Raw genomic sequence first — 20,588 nt, forward strand, 5'->3', positions numbered from 1 at the left:
TAAATGTAATGGCACTGGGATCAAATATTGCAGTTTTAATGGGTTTCAGTAGGTACATTTTTGTCCTGAAGGTCCTGAGTGTAACTATTTTGTGTACACAGTGTATTACTGATGTATTATAGGAACTTTGAAATATCAAATTTCCCCCCAAAATACACACCTTTGCCAAAATGTATGCCATTGGCATTAACACAGCCAAAATGATTGAAAAAATTAAAAAGACAAAAATGTCCCGAAGGTCGCACAAGGGTTAATTATGTGTTAAAAGGGGGAAAAATGAAAGCATGATAAAAAAAAAAAATAAAAAATAAACATTTGAACTGCACATTCTCGAAACAATCACTTTTTAATTATACAGTATTTCCTCATTGTATGTGTATGTCTGAAAAAAATTTAATGTCTTGTTGAATGTCTATTCTATTCCTGCATTTTATAATTATAATTTTATTTATCACACATTATCACACTTTTGCACATATACAGTGAAATTCTTTTTTTCACATATCCCAGCTAAGCTGGGGTCAGAGTGCAGGGTCAGCCATGATACAGTACCCCTAGAGCAGATAGGGTCAAGGGCCTTGCTCAAGGGCCCAACAGTGGCATCCTGGCAGTGCTGGGGCTTGAACCCCTGACTTTCTGATCAGTAACCCAGAGCCTTAACTGCTGAGCCACCACTGCCCCTCTTTATTATTATTTTATCATATTAGCTAATAAATCTATTATTAATAAATAAAACTATCACCTTTTTCCAATCATTTAGTTTTTGCTATTTGCATTGATGCTTTTTTTTTTTTTTTTTTTTTTGTAATATGATGTGTCAAACAGTCATGCAAAAAGCACCTGTTTAAAATAGGGAAGAAGAATGGCAGAAAACAGAAGGAGATTAGCTGGTGAGGTGATCGGACATCATAATTCCTCTACTTTCTTGCAGAAAGACAAGTTTTTGTCCCGTATAGAATTACTGTGATTAGATTAACATTTGACACCCAAGGTAATAGCCCTCATTGTAATAAACAACCACTAGGGGAAAACATATTCAGTGCATTAAAACACCACATTTATTTGTATATATCATGAACTGAAATGGTAACAAATACTCAGAATAAAATGTGACAGTGTTACAGGAGAAAAATTATTATAATATGCATAGCCGTGTTCACATTGGGTAAATAATATAATATATAACGGGAAATCAAATGTTTATTCAAAAGAGGAAAAAAGGCTTCAGATACATTTTTAAGATAATAAACATATCTCAAGATAAACAAGATCAAAACATTTAACCAGTGTAAATGTGATTAAAACAGATACAGACATCCTCATCTCAGCGATTAGGGGTGAGACAAACCGTGAAAAACAAGACCAATCATTACAATTGAGTAATCAAATAAAGCATTTTAAAAGCGAATTAAATCAAAAACAATTATTGTCTACTTTCAAAGTAACATTCGCACAACAGCGGTTGAGAAAGAATTACACTTACAGATATCTGGCACATTAGGTCATATAAAAGCTTTCATATAATAAACACTTGCTGGTGCATAACATCAGATCCAACAAAATCTTACTTGTAATCTTTGTTGACAGGCATCCAGAAAGCTATGCCATTCCAACAGATATTTGGGATCTTTAATACTCTCAATCTGAAAATACATCTATTCCAGTTACATGTTTCTAAAAATGAAAGAAACTCACCAATTCACCCTTTTGCAACATCACGGCAAGTTTTCAAAACTCGCCCTTTACAATTTCTGAAAGACACTTAAGACTTCCATGCAAAACAGACAACACTAAAAGAGAAATTAGTAGAATATAATAATACAGCAGTTTTCATCTCGTCTAGAATTGTCTCTTGAGAGTGAGAAAGTATCAGATACTCATTTCAAAACCAATCATATTCTGTATTCAAGGGTTGAAAATTGCACAGTATTGTCACAGCTATTTAGATGAACAATTTCACATCTGATTTTCATTAAGTGGATAATTACAATATTCAGTGATTAAAAAGTAACTTATTTGAGGCAAAATTTAATTGAGTGACACACACACACACACACACACACACACACAAATAATGTATAATAATGTTGACTTGTCTCTCAGTTTGCAAAATCGAAAGAAAATGCATTTTCAGTAATGCACTTATAATGGAAGTCTATGGGGCATGCGTTTAAGAGTTTAAAAGCAGAAACTTTAAACTTGTATTTTTGTTAAAGCATTAACATGAATTAATCAATAACTATAACTAATAAAAATAAACTATCAAAAAGTGTTTTACAGACAATTATGTCTTCCCTTTCTGTTACCCTTGCATGACTTTACATGGTCATGACATGAGTTGAAAGACTGGATATAACTTTGCACAAGTGAGTCTATCACACCAGTCTCATGTTAACACCTGTATTGTTTAAGCGTTATGGTTATACTTTCAAAACAGTGTGACAGTTTTATATGTTCAATGTTTATTCATGCTGTACACCAGCGGCGGCGTTTAATAAAAACCTAGGGTATGGCAAAAAAACTCCTTGGATAACCAACCACCCACCCAAAATAGCACTTCGCAAGTCCCTGTTTGAATGCTGAAATGTGACCGTGTAGTGTCTCTCGTCATTTTAATTATTTTTAAAGCTTGCCGCATAACTACATGTAATTTACCAAGCTGGGAAAGGTTTAAAGTAATTCTCTTCAACAAACTAATTGACTACACACATTTTTGTTATTATTACTGTCCGATCAGAACAGTAAGATCTATTATTTTTACACAATCAATGCTTTGTTCATCATAAGTACGTTTTTAGTGTTTCATTTACACAAATATGTTTACCGTGTTATCAGTGGGCCTATTGCAATATAATGCGCAATATAAAACATCTCAATTCCCGATTTAATTTGTAATTCAATCATTGGTCATGCACACAAATATGTGTCAGTAATTAATTGATTTATGCAATTGAATTATGTTATCAAACACTCTTTTTTTCTTTCATTGATCTATTTTATGCCTTCATTTTAAACTATACTATATATCATTACACATTAGATTGAGAAAAACAGGCCTGTGTAGGTTAATTGATATAAGTAGACCTTTATAATTAGGCTATACTCTATTGAAAGGTAAATCAAATAAAAAATTAAATTATGATGGTCACATTGCATTCGTCTGCATAAAGTTCATAAAGTGTAAGACATTAACTGTATTAAATTGTATGAGGTGTAATTTTGTGATTGTCCTGTAGGTGTCTGCAAAAGTCAGATATGTGCCTACACCAGAGCACTAGATTTATGACCATTTTCAAGTATTTAAATTACAATACCTTTGGGAAACAGCCCATAATTGTAAGATGATTCATACAATTAGGCTTATAATGCTCTGGGGAAACGAGGCTGACACAGATTGAAGCGATGAGCAAACTGCATCTTAATGAGGCGTATTTTTTCCTGGTTTTATCTGCATGCTAGTGTATGGCAACTGCCATAGTCTGCATACGCAAACGCCGCCCCTGCTGTACAATTGCCCCATAGACTTCCATTGTAAGTGCATGACTTCACATGCATTTTTCCTTTGTTTTTAATAAACGGGTCAAAATGACTGTGGAAATCAACATCATTTTGCATTCTAGCAAAAGTTGTATTTAACTTGGAATATTCCTTTAATAAAATACTACTTCGAAATCAGATCTTATTAGGATTCATAAACTCCCCTGAACTAAAAGTAGACCTCACAAGTCGCCTGTCTGAATATCAGTAGGATACAATCACAGCTACGGGGTTCCAGATGTCAATTATAACCAAACTTGTTATTAGAAGTTACTTTAGATATATATTTTTTGCAGTGCCCAAAGGTCCACACGGGCTTCATAATGAATAATCAGAACTTCAATCTTTCAAACTTTAACATTCATGAGAAATGTTACAACTTTTGGTATATTTAGTGTCTTTTAAAATAATTTGTTATACAAAACAAGGCACTAAAAGAGGCGAAATTCAATGTTGAAAAAATACATAGTAGTATGAATCTTACGGAAGCTGTCAAGAACATGTCTGGGTCATATTGCACCCCAAAATAAAAGGAGAAATTTTATATAATATATATATATATATATATATAAATTAATAATAATTATACAAAATAATATATTGCTTAAGAAAATGCATTGTTTGATGAATTATTTGCATTGTGACATTACGGTTCCATAATTGGAATTATTTAGAAAGCATCCCCTTGCCTATTTATCTTTCTGTAGTATTTATACATCATTGTTGTACTGAATTTAATTTATATTGGATTTACATAAAAAATTAATCATTGTGTCTGGACAGGGTGATTTTGATTATTATAATAGGGTGTGGGGGGGTCTAAAAACAAGCTCCATTTTCTTTATGCAAAATATAATGTTTATTTCATTTCTTATAATAATTTTGAAGTGAAATATGACCTGGACATTTCTTGAAATTCACCCAGATATTACTGTTTTCCAGTTGTTGATTTCACAGTTATTGTGTTTTTTCTTGTTGATTGTGTATCCCGTACATCTGCATCCTCCTAAGTGAAAAATCCTCCTTTTTTTTCTCATATTCATGAACCTTCTATTTCATCCAACAGTTTCTTTCCAGCTCAGCCAGTGAGCACAATACATTTTTCAGACACTTTCTCCAAATAAACACTAAACGTTCCTCTGATACCATCTACAAACATCCTGGCATTCAAGAGCATCTATCATCAATCCATTAACCTGACAAGCAACGTCATTTCGGGATCTCAAGAGTCAGACACATGTCAAAAATAATGCTGAACCTGAATAAGGCCTGTTTCACACATCCTGCGTCTGCAGCGTGTTAACTCCAACAGCAGTTGAAGCTTTCACAATGACGTAACAGAGCTCTGGATTTATACAGAAATAATACTTCAAAATTCAGTCAAACTTACTGAGTGAGTGTTTTTTCTTTCACATGTCACAGTGAATAACTTGAATGAACCCCAACAATCATCTTTTTTTTTCCAATCAATGGGTGAGTATATCACTCAAATACTTAATGTAATTTCATAAAAACCTATAATGCAAAATATAAAGTTGATAAATAGATTTACAATCCATTTTCAGAGTGTGACACACTGCAATATTAGCCTCAGCGCCAAAACTCTACTTTGAGTTGCTATAACCTGTTAATACTGGAGGCGAAATGAATACAGGATGTGTGAAACAGGCCTAACACACACACATTTTGAAAACAATTTGACATACACACATCATACTCGGTGCTTCCTAAAGCACTACTTCGCACACACACACATCAGTCAGTCAGTCATCAATCTAGCTGAAGAGCTTGATGAAGCAGCCCTGGCAGTAGGGTTTGTCGTTTTGCTCTTTGAAGGTGCCCTTGTTGAGTTGTTTCAGGCAGAAGGCACAGACGAAATGCTCAGGGTGGAACTTCTTGCCCATCGCTGTGATGCAACGGCCGGTGATTGGCTTCTGACAGCCGGAACACAGCGAGCCACGGCGAGAGTGATAATGAACCTCACAGTACGGCTGACCATCATGTTCGAAGAAACTGCCATTGATGAAGGGTGTGAAACACTCCTGAAACATGAATACATACATTAAAATTACACAATAACTCCATACCCCAATATATGATGTTTCCCTTGTGAGGGACCCCTTCCTAAAATATAAAGGCAGCTACAGTGTACATTTTTATGTAAACCGACCCATTTATACACTCTTCCAAATTAAATAATTAACTTTTATTTTTCATACTGAGGCCAAAATATATGTATTTATGCATATTTATTATTATTTAAATTTGATCCCCTTTTCTCCCAATTTGGAATGCCCAATTCCACTACTTAGTAGGTCCTTGTGGTGGCACGGTTACTCACCTTAATCCGGGTGGCAGAGGACAAGTCTCAGTTGCCTTCGCTTCTGAGACCGTCAATCCGTGCATCTTATCACGTGGCTCACTGTGCATGACAACGCGGAGACTCGCAGCATGTGGAGGCTCATGCTACTCTCTGTGATCCATGCACAACTTACACGCACCCCATTGAGAGCGAGAACCACTAATCGCGACCACGAGGAGGTTACCCCATGTAACTCTACCCTCCCTAGCAACCGGGGCAATTTGTTTGCTTAGGAGGCCAGGCTGGAGTCACTCAGCACACTCTGGATTCGAACTCGCGACTCCAGAGGTGGTAGTCAGCGTCAATACTCGCTGAGCTACCCAGCCCCCCCCCCATATTTTTTATTGTTATAGATTTTGTAAAATCGTTTAATTTTCTCAAAAAATTTCCACGGACCCCAGTGTGAAAACCCCTGGTATAGTTCATTTGAAATACTTTCAGGAGGATTGACAATGTGACATGATATACTCCATCTAAAACTATTTTAAACAGCATTTTGCTGATTTTTTTTATGCTTGCAGCTTTTGTAATTGAGAGACTACACTGAATATTTGTACTTTTAAAAAATGCATTTTTGACACCGCAGGACCATTTAAAACATCGTTCCTGGCCTTTTTGACCAATGAATTTCCATGATTTTTCCTTGACAGTCATTTGTGATATCAGGAAACCAAATGATTTTGATTCAGAGTTATCATGAATGAATCATTCAGACTGATTTGTGTACCATTTCAACCAAATAACTGCAAAGAATCAACTCATAAGCTGGCTTGGCTCACAAATCGGACATCACTTTGGCTTGCGAGCAAGTCCTACTCTAGACAAGCTCTATATTTAGTTGATAAAATATTTTAGAGCAAAACATAAGTAGAAGAAAATATATACACTTTTTTGAAATTTCAATGACTTCGTTCATTTCTATAACTTTTCCCAGGCCTGGAAATCAACTTTAAAATTCCCTGATATTTCCAGTTTTCCATGACCGTGGGAAACCTAAATCAACAAGTGAATGCAAAACGGTGATTAAAAATAATGAGAAACTTCAAACAAAATGGTTTAAAACAGTTGCAGGACCCAAAATATACACTTTACCTAATAAATTCATATAAATTTTAACCTAAAATATTACACAAGATCTTGCTAGTTCATGAACAACACAGGGTTTAAACTGCAATTTGAAAATGATAATCTGACCCTTGATGCAGTAAGTGAAACCAAAGTATCTAAAGATCAGTGGCTGTCTTTGAGACATTATACCTATGAGGAAATGTTTCTTAATTTGCCAGGCATTAGCAGGCGAGGCAAAAAGTCAAATTTAACCCTATTTAAAGCTGAAGTATGTAACTTTTTCCATTAAAATACCTTCTTCTATCCCAGCTTAAAATGCAGGGACAACTATAAGTAAGCCATTAAAAGGTTAATTTTCTCAGAAACTCGAAAACACATTTTTTTTTTTGCAATTCTGTTTGGTGGTGTTAGTCACAGAAATCCCATACTTCAGCTTTAAAACAATTTGTAGCCTTTTGAGGCTTTTTATCTCTATTTAATGCACTGTTTTATTGCATTCGCTGTAGTGCTCATTAATAATTAGCGCAGAGCATATAAACAAGGCTGGCACACACTCACACTTACCCTGCACACAAAACACTCTGGATGCCAGAGACAGCTCAGGGCAGAGATGTAGTTCTCCAGGATAGCACGAGCACAGCCACCACATTTAGGAGCGAAGAGATCAAAGTAGTCTTTACGACAGTACGCCTTCCCGTCTTTCTCATGGAACCCTGAAACAGGGAGAAGGACCAATGAGTTTATTTAGTCCACTGTCTTTTCAACAGACAGATGGCAAGTTAATGTAACACCAGAATTTTGAATAAAAAGTAAATAAAACTAAGCAAGAATGAAACTATTGAGAATTAATCTCAATGAAAGTGTAAATCATGGACGCTACATCCTTTTGGGGAAATTCTTTAAAGATGATTTTGTTCAACTTAGTATTTACTCACCTTCAGGACCAAAAAACGCCCCACACTGGGCACAGAAAAAGTGTTCGGGGTGCCATGTCCGATCTAGTGCTGTTACAACTTTCTGTGAGGGTGAAAAAAAAACAAAAAAAAAAAAACAGATAAATGTCAAGTTATTTTCTAATGTGGTGCACAGATCACTGCATATGTGATATGGACTATAACTTTGAATATAATGGCTCAGTAACATATTAAGTAAGAGAGGCAACGGTGTGAGTGTGTGTGTGTGTGTGTGTGTGTGTGTTCTCACATCCAGTATGGGTCCGTTACAGTAGTAGCAGCGCGGAGAGAATAAATGGTGGTAATCTCTCTCGCAGTATGGCTGCCCTTCCCGCTCAAAGAAGTTTCTCGAACCGATCTCCTCCTGACAATGTGTGCACACAAAATGCTCTGGGTGCCAGGTACGTCCCATGGCTGTTACCACCTGTACACAAACACATGCACAACCTTTTTTTATATGTATGACCAACATTTATTCTAAGCTGATGGCACAACAAAATCTTGTCCTTTATGTTTATGTGGTGTTGATCTCTGGCTCCCTCACCTGGCCAACAATGGGTTTGCAGCAGGCGCCACACACTCCCTTGGCAACCGTCTGCACACCCAGCTTGTGGAGGTCAGACTGCAGACTGCCCAGCATGTTGTCCAGTTTATTGACCTGTGTGTGTGGAGTCTTCCCTTGGGCCATAATCTACAGAGAGATGGGGGAAAAAATGCAGAGAGGGAAAAAAATTAGTCGTCTAAACAAACACAAAATTACACACAAATACACACAAATTTATAATTAACAAAATAACACAAACATCCAATGTATTATGTGCTAATTTCTTATCAAAAATACAATATTTGAGCATGTGCACATAAAATCTGGTGTATATTTTGTAAATATTCCACTACGGCATAAATTGACCCTCTAGTTGCATTTGGGTCTTTTTGAAAACACTTATGAATCTTACCAAAAATTCTTAACAAATCAAATCGAATAGTAACCAAATAGCAGATTTCATGAATTATTGTGAAGTTAAGGAATCATAATCTAAACAAACATTAACATCACAATGAGTACAACTTAGTATTAAAAGTGAATTGTGTATTTTATGCACCACTAGCAGCACAAAACAAAATTGCATAAAAATAATGACTGTTTTCTAAAAGATTTCCCAAACGCTAGAGCCCGCCCCTGCTAATGTTCAATAAATCATGCTAAATTCCTGCTATTGGTTGAGCCAGAAGTTACCATGACAACCCACTTAGAAAACTTAGAGTAATGTTGCTAGAGCATCACAGAGTCAGTGTTTACACTCTTCAGGAAGTCAACCTACAAATGTCTTACTTATAGTAGTCTCTTCATATTAAGCTGCGAGAGGAGAAACTATTTTAGCTCGCCTCAAACTTTCCTTTGGGCACTTCTAAACTAATCTAATATTAATGACCAGGGAAATAGTGAAGGGCACAATGCACAAAAATCACCTAAACACACCCTAAAACAAATAAACAAACCCACAGCTCTCAGACATATTCAAATTACAGATCACAAACCATTATCAGTATTGTGATCATCCTACTGACTGAGTACAGTAAGACAGAAACTCAGCCAAAGACAGCACATCTGCACCTGCAGTGGAGGAAACAGAGGGTCGTATTCCGTCTGGCAGCCCACAGATAACAGCACTTTGGGCGGGGCCACAGGGGCAGGTAGAGTGGTGGGTGTGGGCGGGGGTGCCGGACTGGGCTTTGGGGTGGGAGCCGGAACTTCCACGGGTTCAGGGGTCAGGGGCTTAGGTGGAATTGGAGGGGGCTGGGGAGGAGGGGTGGGCTCTCTTGGAGGGGGGGAGGGGGCAGGTGGTGGGGGTGGGGGCAAAGGGGCAGGAACTGCTTTGACGGGAAGGAGGCGCTTCGGTTCTTCGACGGGGGGAGGGGGGCGAGGGAGCGGGGGTGATTGGGGAGGTAAGATCACCTTCCTCTGAGGAAGAGGAGACTCGGGATGTATTAATATCTGGACACAAATCAGAGAGAGGGAGAAAGAGAATAGGAATAAAGTAGGAATAAAGAATAAAGCAGCACGTGATTACAAGAAAGAAAGTGTAAATAAATTAAGCAAAAGACTAATTATTTAAGGATTTGAATGGAAACAAAATTGGGTAAATCCAGGGTCCATGGCACCTTCCTGTCTACCTTATCCACATCCCTATTGTGGTCTTCCTGTGAGCGCTTTGGGTTGGACATAACGATGACACCTTCTGTCAGCCAATCATCTGGCTGTTGCTTCTTTGGCCGCTCTTTACGGGCAATTCCCAGCTTGCCCTGCAGTTCCTCAATGAGCCGGTCCTGGGAGTTGCTCTTGTGGTAAATGATGGGGCCCATCTTCCTACGTATAAGGCCGTCCCGGTACATGGGGTGGACGTTGGGAATCTCCTTGGTGCGTCTAATCACTGATTTGAGCTAAGACAGTAGCACAGTAGACTCTTCGTTATGTCACATGCTTCAAGAACAAGGCGAACAGCTGCCCAACAGCACCCATCAAAACCTATTAGGGAACTTGGGGAACATTCAAATGCAAACTAGGTGCTACTATTTCTACAATGAATGAAAGGGAGTTTCCACACACGTTCCTTGTCATAATTGGTTATCAAGGTACCACTGGTTATCAAGCAAACAAAGGTACCAATTTCACCTTTGGTTATCAAGCACACACAGCAACACTCAGGTGCATCTGCTTCTCTTAAAGTAAGAATTTACTATCATTAGAGTGAAAACTAAAGCCAAAGTGAGAATTGCAGGGTGCAATGTTAGTGACAAGAATGGAGTTCCACCCGAATAATGTATTTCAATCACATGCTGGCAATCAAAACACTGCAGGCCTTGTTTGGATGAACTCCAGACCAATTCTTTCTATTTTCAATTAACAGGCATTGCAGTCCCATCCATACATGTCCAGAGGCAGAGATCCTGTCCATAGTGCCTGCCATATGAAGCATGGGAAGGTCCATCTGGGCGTCTGGGGTTCCAGGACAAGATGACGGAGTGAGTGAGTCATCCATCCAGCTTGCCTCGGTCATAGGGGTCATGGAGCCATCTGGTCCTTCGTAGGCCATCTTTAGCTCCATGTCAGCCCAGTCAAAATCACTCCTGCAGTCTGACTGGTCCTCTAAGAGCCCATCCCCTACCTCACTCTCTGTGTGAATGTCAGGATGGATCTCACTGCAATCTGATGCCATTATTGTCTCCTCGTAGATCTCTGGTTGTTTCTCCGAGTTGAGCCGTGGAGCCACTGAGTGAGTGATTGGAGCCTCAATCTCAGGTTTGCTGAAGCTCATGGCCAGAAGCTTATCCAATGCATCATCAAGAGATGGCTCAAGGAGTTTCTTAGAGAAAGTCGAGTCAAGCTTATCTGATGATGGTTTAGGGCTGGGAGACTTGGGAACTGATGGAGATGGACCAGAAGCAAGGACAAACAAGGGTGAAGCAGCTTTGGGAAGGGACCGAGACGGTACAACAGGTGATTCTGTGACCGCAGGAAGAGGAGACACAGTAGATCTGGGAATAGATGGAATCGGGCTTGGAGTTGAAGGTTTTGGTTCAGAGCTGTATAGATATAGATCTGCAGATGCTGGTGTCACCAATGGACTAACTCTCTCTGAAGCTCTACTGATCGCTAGAGCACTTGTTGGACTAGGAGACTTTGTGATCGGTGAATAGGACTTCAGAACAGAATTTGTCAGATACTCAGAAGGGTTTCCCTCTTTGACAGGACAAGGGTCATGATCTCCAGGTACGACAAAGGATGCATTGGTAGTGGTAGTTGTTACAGTCTGGAAGGAGAGCAGGGATGCAGAAACATCAATGATAGAATCAAGGTCTGGATCAGGTGCCGGAGAAAAACGAGGGCTGGATACTGCAGGTGGAGACAGCCGAGAGGAAGGGGGCAGATTTGAGATGCCACTGGATGGTGCGGTCCCTGCTTCACCAGAATCCTCAACAATGTGCAGCTCAAAGTTTACAGATGGGGAGAGACTAGGGGAATCCAGACTTGATTCCGCTGGGTGGCTAGAGAACAGGGATTTGGACAGTGGATTCGCAGGTGGCGGATGAATTTCAGCAATGGTAGAAGTTTGTTCAAACAGTGGCTCAGAGTTCAGGGAGCCCAAAGAACTTGGCTGAATGATATAGAGAAGGTATAGGAGAAGACAGAGAGAGAAAAAGTAGTGAGTAAAGGTGAGTAAGTTATGACAGATTTAATTTTTGGGTAAACAATTTCTTTAAGAAAAAGCTTTGATGAGATGTACAGAACAGCTGAAAGACAAACACAGTGGAAACAGTATTGAAGTAATAAGGTGGAATTTAATCTAGGAGTAATAATCAAGCAGGAAAGTAAACAAACAGACAAATATTGTTATGGTCAAATGAAGACCCACCAGATTGTTGAGCTTCATGTCCTGAAAATAGATCACCCAAACAACATAGTTTAACACACATTCCCAGACACCACGTCTCTGCAACTCACTTACACTGTCCTGCTAAACCAGTTCCATATCACACACACTCTACAGGGCAAACACACACAAACAGGCACACGCTACAGGACGCAAACATCCGCACACACACGCTCATATTGCTCTGCACCTTAAAATCAGACAGACAAGCCATGAGTTCATCCAGATCTCGTGTAGCTGAGGTGGCTGATATTCTGCCCTGTTGCTCAGAAGTTGTGTCCACTTGTCCGTCCGTCAAATCACCGGTCAGAGCACAAGGAGTGGGCCTGTTTGCATAAATTACAACATTCCATTAAACCCACATTGCAAATCTGTGTTTCTCCATCTAGAGATTAGAAAACTGGTGATGCTCTTACATTGGGCAAGGCACTGAGGTCTCCAGCTCATTCAGAAGACTCTCCACAGTTGGGCGGCTGTCCTCTGTCCCCTTCATCCCATTTCGCTGAGGATTCTCCAGGGATGCAGGGGTCAGAGTAATATCTGGATGGGCTCCATTCTCCTGAATATAATGGGCAACACTGCATGGTGGCAATGGAGGTGCTGCATCCTCTACAAAGAGCAAGTAACAGTTTGCAATTACAACTATAAATCGGATGATGGCACTTCAAATACACACAACCTGAGAGAGTATCTACAATGAACACATGTTGTTATGTCTTTAGGCATAATCGCAGCAATATCAATATTTTTTCCATTGTCTGAAAGACAACAGGACTACTGCAAAAGGCACAAAAAGACACCAAGTGTAAAAATTTGTTCTTTGACAAAGCAATGTTTTGTTTTTTGCCACAGCAGTTAATTTTTTTGTTTGCTTTGCCAAAAAACCTATAGACCAATAAGAAATAAACCTTTAAGGTCATATGCCCAGAACTGAAATTCCAGAATTACAGAACAATGACAACATATAAGTTACATTTTACCATTGGGTTGTATCTGCAAAAACAGGAAGTTAAATCGGTCACACTTTATATAAGGTGTCTTTAACTACTATGTACAAACATTAAAATACATACAATACAAATGTATTTACTGTGCAACAATGTTGTTCTGCAAAATTCTCACAAGATTCGCATTTGGTGCTACTGAGGTTGAGGTACGGGTAGGTTTAGGAGTAGGGATAGGATTAGAGGTTAGAGTTAGGTTTTAGGTTAAGGGTTGGGTTAGAGTTGGCTTTAGGGGTAAGGTTAACAGTGTAACTACAAATGTAATTAAATGCAGGTACTTTAAATGTAAGAACAATGCAAAATGCCGTACGTACACAATAAGTGCATTGTATCAAATGCTTAAGTACATAGTAGTTAAAAACACCTAATATAAAGTGTGACTGTTATATCTATATATAATCTGACAAAACGTTCATCACAAATGGTGTGAATAGATTTTGTCTGCAATTTCTGTTGCTTTGTCATATTACTCTTAGTGTGAATAGGTCTTTAGTGTAGGGTTCCCACACTATTTGACTAATGAAATACCTTTGAAATACTTTTCCGTGGCCTTTCCGGTCATTTGTGATTACAGGATACAGGTTTTAAAAAAAACTTTTGATTCAGACTGATTCAGTAATGAATCATTTAGACCAATTTGTGAATCGTTTTAACCAATTAATTGAAAAAAGACTCGGAGAAACTATTCTCTCACAAATCAGGCAATTTTTTTTCTTCGATTTTCTCCCCAATATGGAATGCCCAATTCCCAATGCGTTCTAAGTCCTCGTGGTGGCGTAGTGCCTCGCAGAGGACGAATCTCAGTTGCCTCCGCGTCTGAGACCGTCAATCCACGCATCTTATCACGTGGCTTGTAGAGCGTGTTACCGCGGAAACAGAGTGCGTGTGGAGGCTTCACGCTATTCTCCGCGGCATCAACGCTCAACTCACCACGCGCCCCACCGAGAGCGAACCACATTATAGTGACCACAAGGAGATTACCCCATGTGACTCTACCCTCCCCAGCAACCGGGCCAATTTGGTTGCTTAGGAGACCTTGCTGGAGTCACTCAGCATGCCCTGGATTCGAACTCACTCAACTTACTCGCTGAGCTACCAAGGCCCCCCCACAAATCAGACAATTTTATGTGCATACCTGTACTGGAATAAGACGGGGCATTCTGCTGGACGGCATTGAGTTCCAAAAGCAGGCGGTCCAGTTCAGACAGGTTGCTGCCCAGTGCAGATGTCATGGCTGCCGCTGATGAGTCAGAGTTCTTCCGTTTGTTGGGAAAACTGGACAAAAAGAGATGTTTCATTTAGACCAGTACACTAAGATCTTAAAAGTCAGAATGTTAAGGACTGACAGCCTCAGTCACCATTCAATCTCACTGCGATCTTTTGTCCGTACAATGAAAGTGAATGGAGACTGAACATTCTGCCTAAAATCTACTAATATTCTGTTAAACATTTCTGTTGTGAGTAAATGATGATGATCATTTTTATTTTTGGCTGAACTATTCCTTTAACCAGTTTCGCTAAACTATTATCAAAATGAATGATGTTCCCGTTGTACTGTTACTCACCTGTAAACGTGGTCGTCTTCAGTATGAGAGGCTGGTGGACTGCTGTCCCGAGACAATGTGCTTTTATGGGCAGAGCCTAAAGACTGAATTAAACAAACGAAAACCAGAACAGTCTAAATTTCAGTTGTCACCATAATCACAAATGTATTATTAATAGAACATAACTATCAAACAATACTCTTAACACAGACTACACCCTTAAATAATAACAAGACACGTTAAGGAGATACAGCTAGCTAATTTTGGAAAGTCCTGATATATTCAAACCTGTTGCGAAGAGCGCTGTGAGTCGGGCCGAGGAGAGAGCGATCCGTTCAGGGCCTCAGCTGAGGGTGGAGGGGGCAGTGGTGGAGGTGGGGAGTCATCCTGAAAAAGGTGCCCTCCTGTGGGGTAAGAATATGGTGTCTCTTCGGGCAGAAACACAGGGCACTTGGAGATATGAGCGGTGGAAGACTCGAGATCTGCAAGCAATGCGTCTGTACAGAGACAAGAAACAAATTCTTCATTATACACTGCCTTTAAAAGTAAAACATAAAGTTTCTGCGCCACTAAACAGAACAGAAAAAGTAATGACTGTATTCAAACAATTTTCCTGAACACACTCTAGGGATGGGTGATATATCGAATATTATTGCGATGATTTTGATGGTAATGTAAAATTAATCAATATCACCATGATTTTAATCATGAGATTTTTAAAATCAACAGATATTATATATATATATATATATATATATACTGAATATAAATGAAAATTATTAAATATAATTCTTTATTTTTTAAATAGATCTTTATTTTATGTATGAAATCTTTTGAATTTACTTGGCAACAATGGCTTGTTTTGGTTGAAATGAGGGTCCAGAGCAATAACATAAAATCAAAATATATATTGAATCAATATATTATCAATAAGCTAAAAATTTAGCGATTTAATTTTTGTAGCAATATTACCCAGACCGAACTTCCTTTGATTGGTCTTCTGTTTTAAAAGAGCAAATGTTTCCCTTTCCATAGTGGCAAAGAACAATAATAATTTTATTCAAATAAAAAACATTATGGGGTGTTAACACCACCGCTAGGACATATGAACAAAGTCAAAAGTGTCAGAGAGCAATGAACACCCATTCCTTTTCTATACCCACAATATCCAATTTAGGGTCGCAGGGTTGATGGAGCCCATGAACAATGAACACAAGCTTAAAAATAAGCATGGACACTTAGTGAGACAGTAGCACTATCTTTTTCTCCTGCAGAGAGTGAGAGTGTGTCCAAACACAGATACGATGTTTACATGTGCGAGTCAGTCGGGCATTCCAACCTTTCTAAACATCTTCAATCATGTTGCTAAATACGGTCCTTCAACAGCAGTTATGCCAGTCTTGATGCCAGCTGTAGCGCCAGGCACAAACGTCCAATACCCTCTGAGGGGCATTTCACAAACATACTTTAAGTCCACAACAGAAACGCATGCTGTGCTTCTAAAATAAATAGTTACGGCTCTAAAATTTGATTGGATGAGCCGTTGTCAAACAGCCAGAATACACACCTGATTTCTATATTCATGCAACAAGATGCTACAGGTAACAGCCAATTTTACAGTGATTTTACAACGGTAAAGGAGGTTTTAGGCAGTGTGCTTTGTGTCATCCAATCAATGGTTCTTAACCGTGGTACAGTTACTGTTACATAGAGCCTCCACATGCCTTGTTGTTTTATTGAACTCTGCTTCATGAACAGAGTTGATGTCAGCCTGCTCTGTTTTCGTCTCTGTGGCAGGTTACAATGTCTGTTGTGATGGAGCACAGAGCCTGTCAACACATCCACACACTAATCTGATGTCACCACATACACCGCTGGCCTGTGGGAGCTGAGCTTTGAACTAGTCCTGGATGGTATGACTGTATACTGTGAGACTTGTGCTAGGTATAAAAAAATTAATTAAAAAAGCTCATTACTTCGATCGTGCTTGACCAGTTGATCGAAAGACAACCACAGGTTAAATGTTAAATGTAAATGTTAAAATACTCACTGTTTCAAAAGTATAGACACAAGACAAAAACAATATTCATATAAACATGATTTTAGTGCGATAAAATCACTTACTAACCGCATCTGTGTAAAGTTATATCCAATTTTACTACTCTGTTGCCATGACAATTTAAACAACTTTACAGCTCAAATAATACACAAGTTATAACAGAACAATCAATGTAAGTGCTTTTATAAAATTATAAGCTTGGTATTTCTGTTTTTTAACCCTCCAAAATTTGGCCCCATTGACTTCCATTGTGAGTCCCTCACTCTTTTTTTTAATTTTCTTTCTTCAAGAATAAGAAATAATATTTGTGGTAATCAAAATAATGCAACAATGCTGTTTATTAAGCTTAGATTGTATTGAACCTGGAATATTCCTTTAAATATTTCTCTTTAATATAACAGCAGACAGTGTTGTTATATTAATCAAATAACAACCACACACTGCTGTTGACTGGACAACTTCAGTTGCTTATGTTTTGCAGAGGTGTTAATTAACGAAGTACAAATGCTTTGTTACTGTGCTTAAGTAAAATGTTTTAATATTTGTACTTTACTTGAGTATACATATTTCTTTAGACTTTTACTTCATAACATTCTGAAGAGAAAAATTGCTGCTTTTACTCCAATTAATTTCTCCAGACCCTTTTATTACTTTTAGTGATGTCTGATTCGTGAAAGAATCATTTGAGTCAAATCTTTTAAATTTGATTCAATTGAACCGATCAAAATGATTCAAAAAGTGGTTGGGGGGCCTGGGTAGCTCAGCGAGTATTAACGCTGACTACCACCCCTGGAGGTATCCAGGGCATGCTGAGTGACTCCAGCCAGGTCTCCTAAGCAACTAAATTGGCCCGGTTGCTAGGGAGGGTCGAGTCACATGGGGTAACCTCTTCATGGTCGCGATGAGTGGTTCTCGCTCTCAATGGGGCACGTAGTAAGTTGCGCATGGATCGCAGCGAGTAGCATGAGCCTCCACATGCTGTGAGTCTATGTGGTGTCATGCACAGCGAGCCACGTGATAAAATGCACAGATTGATGGTCTCAGAAGCAGAGACAACTGAGACTTGTCCTCCGCCACCCAGATTGAGGTAACCGTGCCACCACGAGGACCTACTAAGTAGTGGGAATTGGGCATTCCAAACAGGAAGAAAAGGGGATAAAAATGATAAAAAATAAAATAAAAAAATTGGTCGGAATTATTTGTTTCGCAAATCATGACTCTGAATCAAAATCATAAGCAAAGTGCGAGTCAGACAACATGTGTTCCATCTGTCTCCACTGGGGAAGACAAGAAACTAATTTCTTTTTCACTAATTAATTTGATACGTTTAATTTGATACGCTTAAACATTATGAAAGCTGTGAAATAATGTGCTATCCATCTCCTGCCTTTCCAGGAGACCTGTTCATATGAAAGTCCATCAAATGCGTTTACCTTTTACATTTAACCAATGTGTGATGTGTATGAATAATTAACAGCGCTTATGAAAATGTCAAACAATATTTATTTTATAAACTACAGTGTTCTGGATGGTTGCTAAAGTGTTCTTTTTGCTTTTTAGCACTTTGATGCTCCAGTATGTGTTTACTAGGGTGCTGTAGATTGCTAGGGCATGCTATGCAGTTGTCAAGGTGTTCTTCTGTGCGTTTTATGGCATTGCTTCAATATGTGGTTGCTAGGGTGGTCTGAGTGGTTGCCAGGTTGTTACTATGCTGTTGCCAAGTTGTTTTCTGTGTTTGTAACACATTGCTATGCAGTTGCTAGGGTGTTCTGGGTGGTTGCTGGGTGGATGCTTATTGGCCCAGATGAAAAGAGCCCACCCACAAGTCTCTGTTCTGGTCACTAAAAATGGCTCAGGTCTCTCCTTCAATGTTCCACTTTTTATGGACTTTTTTTTTTTCAGTCGTATGTCTAATCCACATATGTTAAACACATAGCCAATATAAACACCATTTCATTTATGTTGTGGTTTAAACTGCCTTCAAGTCCTCCTTGGAAGTTGTAATTGTGATGTAATGAGCGTTCAAGAGACAGAATGAACCTGTTTTGCACATTTTTTTTTTTCACTTTCTGAAAAAGCAGAAAGCTTTTTAGCGCCAATGCAATGACATTAGGTGTGTCTTTTGTCACTGTTGTGTGGCCATATACTGATGGGCAATGTTATTTTGTTGCACAGGCCTGTCACCTCATATAAACTAGCTAAATGATTTTTATTTTCTGGCTAGCTTTTTTTTATTTTATTTTTTTATCCCCTTTTCTCCCAATTTGGAATGCCCAATTCCCACTATTAGTAGGTCCTCGTGGTGGCGCGGTTACTCACCTCAATCCGGGCGGCGGAGGACAAGTCTCAGTTGCCTCCACTTCTGAGACCGTCAATCTACGCATCTTATCACGTGACTCGTTGTGCATGACACCGCAGAGACTCCCGGCATGTGGAGGCTCATGCTACTCTCCGCGATCCACGCACAATTTACCAAGCGCCCCATTGAGAGTGAGAACCACTAATCGCGACCACAAAGAGGTTACCCCATGTGACTCTACCCTCCCTAGCAACCGGGCCAATTTGGTTGCTTAGGAGACCTGGCTGGAGTCACTCAGCACACCCTGGATTCGAACTCGCGACTCCAGGGGTGATAGTCAGCGTCAATACTCGCTGAGCATCCCAGGCTCCATATTTTCAGGCAAGCTTTATTCTTCATCAATCGCATAAAATACATTAAAGCTAAACTGTACAGTTACTAATTTGCTTGATTTTCTCATGTTGTTTACTTTATTTTGCACCAGATGAGTGCATTTACTCGCTGACTGATTAGTCAGAGCAGTTCTTGAGTTAACTCCTAATATAAACTCCAGTACGGCACTGCCAATCAAATACGTTGCCATGGTATTAATTAGCTGTTCCGTAATTTATTAGATTTACTTGTACTTTTGATACTTAAGTAAATTTAATATCAGTTACTTTAATACTTTTACTTAAGTATTTTTCTCATGAGCTACTTTAACTTTTACTTGAGTCAATTTTCTATGAAGGCATCTTTACTTTTACTTAAGTGTGACAACTGGATACTTTATACAACACTGGTGTTTTGCACTTTGCATGTTTTTTTAGTCCCGCCCCTTCATTTCTGTATGTTTTTCTGCATTGTAACTAATTTATACATTTTATTTTTATTGGCAAATAATATGAAAAAAAAAAGATTTTTTTTTAAAAAAATCATTTTTTTAGTCTTTCCCATTCATTTCCTATGATGGGTCAGTTTTTACGACCACTTAGTCTTATTGAATCAAGCAAAAAAAAAAAAAACTCAAAAATGTGTGTGTTCAGATGACAAGTGTAGGAAAGTTATTAAGTCTTGTATCTGCTCAGAGAAACAAAACCATTTTTATCAAAAAAATTTATTTCGGTCAAAAAAAAGAGAATAGGCAGGTTAAATAATAATAATAATAATAATAATAATAAATTACTGCACAATTAAACACTGAATCTAATTGGCAACAATTGTGTTTGGTTAAAATGATGATTCCTCTGATTAAAAAATAATAATACATAATTTGATGTTACATCATCCAGCCTTTTGAGACACTATAAAAAGACAGAGACAGGTCTATAATGATCTAACCAGAACAAA

At 38.6% G+C, this 20,588-nt stretch overlaps 1 protein-coding gene across 1 annotated transcript in view; it reads right to left on the reverse strand.

Annotated features, from left to right (window-relative positions):
* Window positions 1–1,035: 1,035 nt before the first annotated feature.
* LOC127423722 (paxillin-like) overlaps window positions 1,036–20,588 on the reverse strand; it is a 53,321-nt gene continuing 33,768 nt past the window's right edge. The window contains exons 2-11 of the mRNA XM_051668254.1: window positions 15,190–15,398; window positions 14,923–15,005; window positions 14,493–14,632; window positions 12,770–12,962; window positions 12,544–12,679; window positions 8,465–8,611; window positions 8,171–8,344; window positions 7,903–7,984; window positions 7,532–7,680; window positions 1,036–5,579 (exon numbers count right to left, since the gene is read on the reverse strand). Of these exons, the coding sequence (XP_051524214.1) occupies window positions 5,313–5,579; window positions 7,532–7,680; window positions 7,903–7,984; window positions 8,171–8,344; window positions 8,465–8,611; window positions 12,544–12,679; window positions 12,770–12,962; window positions 14,493–14,632; window positions 14,923–15,005; window positions 15,190–15,398 (1,580 nt within the window). The 3' untranslated portion in view covers window positions 1,036–5,312. The remainder of the gene's footprint in view (window positions 5,580–7,531; window positions 7,681–7,902; window positions 7,985–8,170; window positions 8,345–8,464; window positions 8,612–12,543; window positions 12,680–12,769; window positions 12,963–14,492; window positions 14,633–14,922; window positions 15,006–15,189; window positions 15,399–20,588) is intronic.

The sequence above is a fragment of the Myxocyprinus asiaticus genome, chromosome 33 (assembly GCF_019703515.2).
Source record: "Myxocyprinus asiaticus isolate MX2 ecotype Aquarium Trade chromosome 33, UBuf_Myxa_2, whole genome shotgun sequence".
NCBI classification, from domain to species: Eukaryota; Metazoa; Chordata; class Actinopteri; order Cypriniformes; family Catostomidae; genus Myxocyprinus; species Myxocyprinus asiaticus.